The sequence below is a fragment of the Dermacentor andersoni genome, chromosome 1 (genome assembly GCF_023375885.2).
Source record: "Dermacentor andersoni chromosome 1, qqDerAnde1_hic_scaffold, whole genome shotgun sequence".
In the NCBI taxonomy this organism is placed as follows: domain Eukaryota; kingdom Metazoa; phylum Arthropoda; class Arachnida; order Ixodida; family Ixodidae; genus Dermacentor; species Dermacentor andersoni.
Window position 1 is genome coordinate 296978439 of NC_092814.1, and position 11960 is coordinate 296990398.

At 48.8% G+C, this 11960-nt stretch overlaps 1 protein-coding gene across 4 annotated transcripts in view; it reads left to right on the top strand.

Annotated features, from left to right (window-relative positions):
- Sardh (Sarcosine dehydrogenase) overlaps nucleotides 1-10195 on the top strand; it is a 199428-nt gene extending 189233 nt beyond the window's left edge. For all 4 annotated transcript variants that reach the window (XM_072285142.1, XM_072285140.1, XM_072285141.1 and 1 more), the window contains one exon: nucleotides 7664-10195. In XM_072285142.1, the coding sequence (XP_072141243.1) occupies nucleotides 7664-7955 (292 nt within the window). In that variant the 3' untranslated portion in view covers nucleotides 7956-10195. The remainder of the gene's footprint in view (nucleotides 1-7663) is intronic.
- The last annotated feature ends 1765 nt before the right edge of the window (nucleotides 10196-11960 follow it).

Genomic DNA, 11960 nt, shown 5'->3' on the forward strand with positions numbered 1-11960 from the left:
TTACTTGCATAAGAAGTCGAAATACAAAATTAATTAAGAGCATTCACTAATCAACCGTTAACAAATAATATAGGGCAAATTGTGCAATTTATGAATTGTATCTAGTGAGATCGCAAGGCACATCCAATTGCAATCAATTTTCAAAGCTATTAGCAGTTTTGACATAAGCGCCGTCAAACTTGCACTAAAGTGGAATGTTGTTCTACTGACTATTTTTTAAGAAAACGCGTTTTGACACATTGCAGAATAACATTAACTAGGAGACCAATGCATTCCGCGGTACAGTTTGGGGAACACATATCTCGAAACTGGTGTGATCTTATCTCAAAACTGCTAATAGCTTTGAAAACTGATTGCAATTGGATGTGTCTTGCGATCTCACTAAATACAATTCATAAATTGCTGAATTTGCCCTAAAATTATTAGTTAACGGTTGATTAGTGAATGATCTTAATTAATTATGTATTTCGACTTCTTATGCTAGTAATGTCTGCATCTAACAGCAATCCAGCTGAAAGATTCAATTATTGCATCTGTCAATGGCGATTTTTAAGATGTGTTTATATGTCTCAGTTTCGCGCCTTAATCGGGTGAAAATTCGTCGAGCTAGAACGCGACCATGCTTTTAACCTCACAAAGCCCTACGTATCCTATTTGATACACGGAGTTTGAAACACAGATAAGGCGGGCTTAACTGCGGGAATTTTGACGAAAAGCCATATAGTAGTGTTTGGACACGCCTGAGTGAAGGCGAAATTTCAATGATGAAGAGTTCAGCAAACAAATTACTAATAAATAATTACTATACTAATGAACTTTTAGCTCAACTAGCATTTCATCGTTGTTTTCTTTTTTGTATGAATGTACTCTTCATGACCGGAAATAAATGTGATCAAGTTTAAATTTTTCTTGATGTGGAATGATGTTTGAGCTTTCTGTGGTGAGCATCTGTAATCCAAAACATCAAACGTCCTTTCGTCTTTCTGGTCCGTGTCAATCCAGCGCTATGACTCCAATTGATCTAAAAATGATAGCACACCCAGCGGGTGCTTTCAAGTATATTTTTTTATTTAACTGTATTGCTTAATTTCGCTGTTTAAGTGTTATTCAGCGGTGCACTGTTGTTAATCGCTTGTCGATCGAATTTATGTATCGATGCGTTTTATAACATGATTGGAGTGACCTCTCGTTGAAGCGGCCGATAGGGAACCGCCCATGAACGTCGATCATCGTAGAGTCTCCCTTGAAAAATGCGTGATAGTTAACTGTATATAAATAATCTACCATTAACAGTTGGACGGCGAAGCTCTTAGCAGCTCGCGCAGTGCGCAGTTCACGACCCTCGCAGTCGTATAGGACCACAGCGTGACGCGATGACCAAGTCATAATAGCACACTCAGCAGGATGCTTTTCAGGACACGTCCCGACTGCATATGTAAGGTTAGACGATCGACACATTTTAATAGTTATGACAAATTTGTGTGTTCGGAGCTGTCATGTCGGCGGCGACCCGTTGTGACGGATCTCTCAGGTCGCCGGAACACGGGCCATCTGCTCTATCGCGGCAAAATTTCCACGAAAATGCTAAGGTATGCGCTCGAGAATGTGCATGCTAAGCTTGCATTGGCAGATAAACGGTCAATTCGGTCTGTTGTGGTCACCCAAGAGATCACACTGGCTGTATCCCTGACCCTAGCACGTCTCTCTCTCTCTCTCTCTTTCTCTCTCTCTCTCTCTCTCTCTCTCTCATGTGCGGGATGTCGCTATATACATCGGAAAGCTTTCCACAGTACACTTGCAAGCAAACGCCACGTAGCGCGTATACGACGGTTTCCCATAAAAAAAAAATGATGCACTTGTTTCGCTTAATAACACGTAGGTGATGGTATCTGCACATGCTATATCGTGGTTTTAGCCAATGCTGGCCCAAGCGCTCTTGCTTTCGACGTTCAGGCTCCAGAGGTGGCCAGTGCGCTGAAAGCCACATCCCTGTTTCAATTTCAGTTCGACGGTCATGATTAGTCAATGAACGACAAGGCACAGCACGTTTCAGTTTTAAAGGGAATGCCTAATTATTGCTGTCAGAAAAAAAATTACTTTTCGAGTTATTGTACCTAGAAATACAGTGTAGTGGCTCATTCGTGCTGTCCTCCTCCTCTTCCTTCGTAGCTCAGGCACAATTTGACCAGCCGGAGTTCTTTAACATGCACCGCAATTTAAGTGCAGGAGCAATTTTGCTTTCCGTGTCCCCCATTGGAATGTGGCCGCCGTGGTCGCGGGAATTAAGCCCGCGATCTCGTGCTCAGCAACAGATTGCCATCGCCATGAAGCGACCGTGGCAAGTAATCGTGCGCTAACTATATGTTCCCCATAGCATATTAGGCGATACATTCTGCAATCTAACACCGTTCGCAATTGCACCGTCAGGCAGCATATTCAGGAGCATACCCCCTCCGGAACAGCGACATCTGATTAAGCACTTTCGACGCATGGGCAGCGCTGGCACCTCTTCTATAAGTGTCGCGGAAAACGACTGGGCTTTCTAAGCCAGCTCCAATTTGGGATAATGACAGCTGATTATCACCGTTGGTGCGCGCTCTGCCTCGAGTACAGCTTGAATGTGGTCTTGCACGGCTCTGCAGCGCCGCCGGAGCGCCGCGAAGCGATCAATAGTTTTTTTTTTTTTTTCGCTATCCGCTACTTCACGGCGCACCGCGACCTTTCATATGCCGAATTCGCATGGTTACATAAGATGTGACATAGGTGACCGCGTGTGCGATCCATCGGGGAATTAAGCAGAGACACGGTATTAAAAAAAAAAAAAGAAAGAGAAGGAAAAGGTTATATTTCGCGCTGTGCCAGAACTCAAGGGAATTCATGTTCGAGTTTTCAGGTACAGTTTGATTTTCGCTTGTCGAGACGGCTCAGGCACGCGTCCCGAACGAGCACTTGGTTTTGTGCGTATATACTGGGTGTTACGTGTAGCTTGAGCCATACTTTCGAAATATGCAAATGCTGCATAACTGGACAGAACCAAGTTAATGTTGTTTGCCATTGCTTGGAGATACTCAGAATTAGTTAATTAACTTATCAATTATTGTAATTAGATTAATAGTGTAAACGAGAAAATTGTAGATCAACATGAAAATCTCCCGATACAGCTTTCCGTTGCTCAATACGTGCTACACAAAACTTTTTCTGAGCGTGAAAGAAGTCCGCAAGTACACGCAAAGTGCCTCGAGCTGCCAGTCGCGCGGCCATGGGCTGCTGCGCTGAGGGAATCAAGTTCGAGACCAACTGCCGGACCAACTTGAGTCGCTGATTATGTGCCACTGGGTATGGGCCGCTCTTCAATGACAGAAAAAAAAATATCCTTTAAAATTTCTCCGGTGCTGGGTGGAATCCAGAACGCGTCATGTATATTCAATCTTGTCCGAGTAAATATTCACAGTCGCACCACGTACGCACTTCGCAGTAGTGCCGCTAAATGGCGCAGCGTGTACAGGGGGAAGCGCCAGGGAGGAGCCCGGCTTCAGGTGCAAGCCTCATGCATGACGCGCTTCGGCGGTGGCAGAACGGTGTGTCGCTGCGTTTTTTCAACGTTAGTCGCTTTAACGTCGACATCTATCGTCAGATGCGTTCTGCCGGAATGTTTCATTCCAACCGATGCCAGACGAAACAGTGCGAGACATGCCGCGTATGTAATGGCGTCACTGCTTCGCATTATGGGCGAAGCTGCAATTTTCTCCCTGCGCATGAATGCCTCCAAATTTGTACTATACGCTGTAAAATAATTTGCACCCTTAAAAATTAAAAAGGGTGTAAAGCTGTCTATAACTCACACCCTTAGGGTGTGATTTATATAACTGACACCATAAGAGTGCGAGTAATAGACATATTTACGCCCTTTTTCACCTTTAAGGGTGTACATTTTTTTACAGTGTATCCATAGGCTCTGGTGCTTAATGCTTTGCTCGCCAATTCGAAAACAGGCTTTTGGTCGCAGCAAACAATGCCGCCTATATGTGCGTGATATGGCGGCTAAGTGTGTAGAGTGCATATCCTAGAAAACTTCATAGTGGCTGATTGCTGATCCGTGAGAAACGATGCTCTCCAACCGCACTTTCTTGGAGCTCGGGCCGGCGGTGCGCTGGTTCTTGAAGTCACGAATTTCTGAGGAGGGGGGGCGGGGCACGGTCCCGGTGTGCCCGCCCTCCTCTTTTGACTTCGCCCCTGCGTTAAGGTTGCCAACCGTCCCGAATTTGGCGAGACAGTCCCGAATTTTAAGTAAATGTCCCGTGTCCGGACTTCATACAGTTGGGATGACCAAATTTCCCGACTTCTCTTGTTTTGTTTTCTACTGAATAACAATCAATAAACGAGATCTTATTTTGATCATGTCTGGCGGCTCGGTTGGACATCTTTCTCTTTTGTCGTCTGCTGCGTTGTCATAAGCATAAAGGCGGTTCTGTTTTCTTTGAGGTTCCAGTTCTGGTGTAGGCCCTAACCCTTCACGGTACCTCTATTTGTATTAGTAGCCGTGTTAGCCTGGGAACTACCGCATCTTCCTTGATGTAAGCCTCGAACATGGTATACGACTATATACAGACTACACGTACAAACTAATGGCGAATCCTGGCACTGACAGGGTTGGTCGTCGCCCCCTCCCCCTATTCTCTGTCCTGACTTCCTCCACTCGAGAGTTGGCAACCCTACCCTGCGTGCGTTAGATCGGCTCTCGGTAATCAGACTGACGGATTTAGAGGCGGCAGCTTGCGTGTGCCTTCATCACGAGTCACCATTGGCGGCTGTTAGTGTTAGCGACGCCATATACCTCAGACATGTTGAACCCTGGCAGTTACAGACGATAGCCGTCACAAATGCCCTTCGGCACGGGCGCCAAAACGTATCCGTGTGTTTACACCTGGCTCAATTTCATCTTGGCAGTTTACATGCTACCGCGGCTGAGAACCCCTGGCCGGTTGCGCCAGGCATGGCTCACTGTCTGCTGCTTTAAACGCGACGATGCCACCTCCTCTGAGATATGTTATATACGAACAGAACAAGTTGTGTAACTCTATATCAGTGCATATACAGCCAGGCGGCCGCTTGCCTAGATCACTGGTGGGATGCGCGCCACTGAGTTTCGCGGCTCCTTTTTCTTTTCGCACGGCCAATGCAGTTGCTACGGCGCCAACTCTCGCTTCGTGAGAGTCCCAGCGTCGGTTCTTCCATAGCTGATCGTTTTCGATGGTCGACGATCGTTTTCGATGGTCGACGATCGTTTTCTCCGTGCCCTTTGGTCTGCCGCCGGCGTCTCACATCCGAATCGGTGCAGTGTGCCGCCTTGTGTGTCGGGTCGCGGCGCCGTGACATGTCGAGGCGGCTCGGGAATCAATCGACGCGCGCGCGGTTCTGCGCTGGCTGCTGGCACGTATTGTCTTCTGGCGTGAGACCGGAAAGCACGAGACACGGCCGCGCATCAGACTCCATTGTCTATCGAATGGCCGGAAGCCCGCGTAGGCGCACGACGGCCGCCCATGGTGGGGCACCGCGACAGGAAGTTTCTGGTGGCACGCCGGCAGGAAGAAAGTGATCCGTGCCCGAAGACGATCTGCTCTACGTCTACGGACGACTCCGATGCGTGGCGAGCGGCTTGTAGCTAGACTGCGAGCTGCGCTCTTTCGGATTGGGTCGTTATCAAGGCGGGGCTCGATCACGTGGGTGGCAGTGCGAAAAAAAAAAAATCAGGCACTGAGAGCACTATATGCTGGTTGACAAGAGCGCACCGCCCCTTGTCCACGTGTTATCTTTCTGCGGCCTGAAAGGCTCCTTTGTTTATTCAGGCCCCGCCCCAGCAGAAGCCTGGACGCGTTGCGTCAATCGCCCAACTTTGCGCCGCTAAGCGTTTGCCCTGCACTGTCTGCGTTAGCAAGATAGTTATTTGAAAGCGATTAGATTATAGCTCGGCTTCGCGCGTACAGCTATAATTCAGGACGGCTACATGACGTTCTGTCGCTCCCCGAGCGCCCACATTTTTGAAATTTTGCTAAATCTGTTACATTAATTAAAGAAATGGTTGTATATCAACGTGTCTTTATGTGCTATATATAGCTGCTATACGCGGCATTCACCCAACCAGGATAAGCACTTCACGGCGGACTATATACAGACTTCGGCGTCGGCATGCAGAAACGTGCCTCTATCAGTACGTTTTAATTGTTGAAGTTGTTGAATGAATGAAGCCGGTAGCGCTTCGGCTGTACTGGCTCACGGCTTGTCAGGATATGGTGTGGCGATATATAGCTGAATCGAGATGGCGAGCCTTAAATGAATGTCGAAAGCGCAAGAACAGACGGCGCGCGAGCGCTCGACGAAAGGGAAGCGCTCGCGGCCGGCAGCGCCGGGGCGCCTCGTGGAGACAGTAATTCACGGTTTTACTTCGTGATGTCCATCCATGTGTAGTATTACTGTTCCTTTGAAACACGCTGTTAGCCTCCGGCTCAGGCTGTTGTGCTAGCTGAGAGAGAAATGATTTCGGCATCCGTTTGCTCGCTGAATGACGTCAAGCCCTAACAAATCGATGCAGAAAAGTATTGTTTAAGGTCATAAGCAAGATTTATGTATACAGTCGGCCACCGAAAGTTTACAGGACATGGCTTTCGCGACAAATGTGAATTTATGCTTTGTTGAAGCATGACGCCTCTTGTTTAATTGATCACTGCGTAAGTCGCAAAAGGGATATATACTACATACTGAAACTTTGAATTCATGACTATGTGCCCAGTCTTTACGGCAAATCGGCTTTTTCACAAATTCCGTCTCCTATGAACTCATGTGGACATTGTATATTCGTAGGCGTTACCTGTGTAGTTCGGTATTCAAGTGAGTGCTAACCAGGAGTGCATTAGAAGAAACATTGTTTTTTTTCTTTCGTGACCAAGCCAAACCCTCTAAAGTCAGTTTCGTGAAGCTATCGAGCGTTTATCACCTCTCTTTAAGCAGCAGCCACGCCTTTTGTTAAGAGCAACCAGCTCTTCTGTTAGGTAAATGTCAGTGGCTGACTCTGTCGTCCAGATTTTGTACCGGTTAGCCTGTATAGGACATAATAAAAAGCTTCAGCGTGCCCGTATGCATATTACCATTCACGGAATATTAAATACGCAGACATGAGAGCACCGTTGGCGGCACCTAGTGACGTATAGATCGAGCAAAGCGTTCACTACCGTTATTGCAGTGACGGGTAATGCATATCCTACTCAGTTGCTGGTGTAAAGGCGTCGGCAACAGCGTAATCACGAAATATAGTTATTTTCCTTCGGCGAGGATATATACTCTGAATCAAGGTTTCTGACGCCTTGAGGTTGAACAAACCGCCGTAAGAAGTCGCCATCCGCGCTCCTACCTCCTTAACGTCTGTAACGTAACGTCTGCGGCGTTATATTAGCCCACCCAGGCATCTTTGCACATCCGAAGCCTTGCACCCTGCCGAGTTCTTTTGTATTCGTTGTGCGTTCTTTTGTTTTGCTGTCTTTCGTACCGGTTTGCGTCCCCTGAACTTTTGGTGCGCGTTACTTACAACTCCCTGTTATTCCGTACTGCAAAACCTGTATACGGAGAGGGTAAAACCCTCTAACGGGAAGTTTTCTCTGCGCTCAAACAGGAACGTGGCGCTGCACGGACTGGAGGCGATTTGGCGCGACGACGAGGTGGTGGGCTTTACTCGACGCGGCGAGTACGGCTTCGCCCTGGGCCAGAGCCTGGCCTGCGGCTACGTGAAGCGGCCCGACGGCGCTCCGGTGTCATCAGACTACCTGGCGTCTGGTAACTACTGGCTCGAGTCTCTGGGCCGTCGGTTCAAAGCCACCTTCCACTCCAAGGTGCCCTTCGATCCGGCCAACAAGAGAGTCAAGGGCGTGTACGACGAACCGCTGCCCTGCGACAGCCGCGCCTGAAGAAGCCTGCTGCGCTCGGAGGGCGTCTCTGGGTGCCCGCTGTGTGAGACGCGTTTACACTTGGTGACAGCCTAAGAATTCAGTACAAGCTCCGCCCAACCCGCCGCCGTGGTGGTGCAGTGGCTATGGCGTCCTGCTGCTAAACTCGAGGCCGTGGCTTGGACTCCTTGCAGTGGCGGCCGCATTCCGTTGTGGTGCTGAAAAAAAAAAAAAAAGCTCCTGTACTTTGATTTGGGTGCACGTTAAAGAAACCTAGGTGGTCAAACTTGATCCGGAGTCCTCCATTACGGCGTCTCGCTTAACCCCACCGTTGCTTTGGAACAGTAAACCCCACCAGTCAATCATTAGACAGACTCTGCCCACAAAACCGTACTGCTTCTTCCTTATGTGCATCTGATCTCTAAAAGATACAAGTTCACCTCCGCTGTGACGCCGCGGTAACGCCAGGGTAACGAGCGATTGTTTGGTTTTGCGCATCTATACAAGTTCTCTGGGAGTTGGACAGCTGGTCCAAGATGGAAAGTTGGAGGAGTTGGTACATAAGTACTCTTCTCTCTTGTGTAGTATTTTTTTTTTTTTTTTTTTTGCACTGTGCGCATCACTATGCAGGGTAGCGGGGTATTTGAAGTTGCATTCTTATGGCTGTCACCGGCTACATGTGCCGCGCAAAGCAACTTAAGCCCGCGAGTAATAGTATGCAAACCAGCCGTTTTGCAGAAAATCTCAATTATTCTTCGCGACGCATGCAACATAGAATTGAGAACTAGGACCTACGAGTACGATGCTATGAGAACATTGCACAAGAGGAGGAGAAGGAGGAGGAAGAAGAAGGAGGAGGAGGAGGAGGAGGAGGTTCTATTTGCAGGTGGGTGTAGCCTTGCAGAGGCATGTCGGCAATTGCTCAGCCCGAGTGTCTTCGCGGAGCAGTTTGCTGTAGAAGAACGAGATGGCGCTTTCGGCGGCGCGCTGCACGTTGCCGCAGCAAAAGCGCACGAATACGAAACCACTAGTGATTCTGCCCGGCTACTGTGCAATCAGCTGTCCAAAATGTAACTTGGTGTTCGCTAACGCACTGTGCTCCATTTATGCTACAAAAATGTGTAATGGTAGAGGGAAGACTTATGCAATACTTCGCTGCAAAAGCCGTGATAGGCATATTGAAGAATGGAATGAATCTGTGTGACCAAGTCCACGGACTGCTGCTACATGAGGACTGCGTGTGTTGCCGACCTTTCGCGATTCACGGCTTTCCTCGAGGATTAAAGAAAGAAAAAAAAACTCAACCTCCAGCGTTGTGTCGCTAATCTCCAAAGAAATAACTTTGACCCCGGAACGTCGGTAAGAGGGAGTACCGCTCGTTCCACAGTGACAAAGGGAGTAGCGCCACTTCTTGGCCTAGTAACTTTCTTGCACTTTGTCTACGCACATCAACCCCAACTCACACGTAAATTTGCGCCCACTCTATCGCCAACTTATCAAAAACAAGTGGATAGGCGCTCACTTGAGACAGTGCGTCAAATCGCGAGTGACGCCGACTAAACCGTCAACATACGATTGTTCTAAGGTGAACGTTTCGTGACGGTCCACAGGGTAAGCGAGTGACTAGCGATAATATGTCTTTGCTACAAGTTACTACAAAATACCTAATATCTGCCTTCGAAGCCCTTGTGCACAATAAGAACGAATATATCGCAACTGAGCACACCCGCAAGCGATTAGACTGAAAATAAACGATCAGATAATGACCCCACCGAGCAACGTTACTGAGTCAGAAACATGACAAGCCACAGCTTCAAAGTGTTAGCCTACTGCATTACGTGATTGGTAACGATAAGCATTACTTTCTAAACACCGCTCGTTGAATAAGTCAGAAAACTTCAGAAGGTTGCAGAGTGCTCGTGTGACATTCCTACTGCACACTTAGGTCACCGAGAAATTCTGAACTTAACCGACAACCACAGTCTGTATACGGGTCTAAATTACTCTTTTTTTTTTGTCTCTCCTTTCAAACTTCACTGTAGTGGTCGCTTCAGGTAACTTGCATTCACACTACCGTAAACCGTTGTAGCTTTCTTACCGCGTGAAGTTGCCAGCCAATCGAAGAGGCAACGTAAAGCCCCGAATCACGGCTTGTTGTCCAGGCTTTTCGCCACATCTTGCGCGGTTAGTTACGCCTTCACAACGAAAAGCGATGGTTGAAGCAATGCAAAGAAGCCGTAATAAAGTAGTTCGTCAGTCAAGCTGACGTTGTGCGTGAACGATTTGTTGCTGCGAAGTCGCCGTGCTGCTGCCGAAAGACGTCAGCGATTGCAAGCGACGCATGTAAGTATACAAGGTTCCGACCCCCTTGGCGACTCGCAACTGTCGCGTGTGGCCCGTTATTTCTAGGCCATATCGGTTCACTGAGCGCCCCTTGTGCAAGTGCGTCCGCACTCGTCCTCCACGACCTCTGCCTCATTCAGGCGCCGTGTAGTGGGTGCTGCTGCTGCTGGCGCGCGTGGAATGCCCCAGAGCGTCGAACGTTGCCGCCGTAGCGCGGGACGTCGTCGTTGCGTCACCCGGCGACTGGTTCGTCTATTGCCCCTGCAACCGGTTTTACTTTAGTTTTCGTTTTATTTTCATCTTATTATTTTTTTCTCTCGCGCTGGCCCTCGCGCGTTGTTGTTGTTGTCGTCGTCGTCTTCTGCCGATCGGCGGCGGCGAGTCGGGCGGAGTCGTCGACACGCGTCGCCGGGTTCCAGGAATCGATAGATGCCGCCCGTAGTCGCCGTCGTATGGGAGATAAAACGACAAGACGAGAGTGAGAAAAAAAAAAAAAAAAGAGTTGCGTCGGGCCGACTTTCTCGGCATCGCCCTGTGCGAACCGTGCGGTTTGCCTTCGATCACGCGTGGCTGCTCCCCCCTGTGTGTGAGTGTGTGCACCCGCTGCTGCGCCGCCTCCTCCTCCATGCGACGAAAATTAAGAAGCAAGAAAGGAAAGGAGGTTTCCCCCCCATACGAGCAGTGGAGGGCCACGGCCGAGTGCGCGACCAAGGTATCATCAATGGGTAGGGCGGTCCGTCTGCTTCTGTTCGGCTGCGCGCCCTTTTATTTCTTATTTATTTCTTATTATTATTATTTTTTGCGAGTTACTGAGAATTCCTTGTAAAACCCGTGTGGTCATCGCAAGGAGCTCGACGAGGTTCCTGGACGTTGTTTGGCCCCCGCCGTGTCGCGAGAACGGGGCAAAAGCGCGCGTCTTATGAGAGCTTTGCAACCTGCTGCGGGCGCACACCGCCGAAAGCCCAGAGATGTCTATCTCTGCCGCGTGGAGCAAGGACTTCGGCACTTTCGAGTTTTCGCCCTGTCCGGCCGCGCACCGCGATATGGGTAATTACTACCTGCGCACACGATACGCGATAAGGCTCGTGGATTGCCGCGGGCACTACGCCGTTGTGGGGAGCGGAAAAAAATAAAAATAAATGTAAGACGAGTGTACCTCTATGCGCGCCACTCTCATCGCGTCTGTTGGCTGTTGTCTAGCTAACAGCTTAATAAGGGCGAGTGCCCAAGGGCAGCGCTGTTTACCGATCGACAGCTCCGGACTGCAGCACAGTTTTCTGCTTCGAGCTATGAAATGTGTGAATTGCGCAACAAGGTGGACAGCTGAGCGAGTTCGCGATCCTTCATTTTTGCCCGCGTGCATTCTTAATAGAGAGTTTTAGATTAGGGGACGCAAGCCGCTTGAGTCCCCTAATCTAAATCTCTCTAATATCTGTATGCGATCCACCCAAGGTTATGGTCCCATGATTTGCCGCGCTACGGCGGTTCAATGCTGTTTACAGTGAAATATCGCTGTAATGTGTCGCATATAACACCTCAGTCAAATGCCAATAGCAACGCTATGAACGCATGAAATTCACTGGAAACATTAATTGGTCACCTAACGAACTCTGTGAACTCGTTTTCGTTTTGCTATCGAAGGTGTACATGGGCTTGACGACAGGGCCGTAGCAATAGATATGC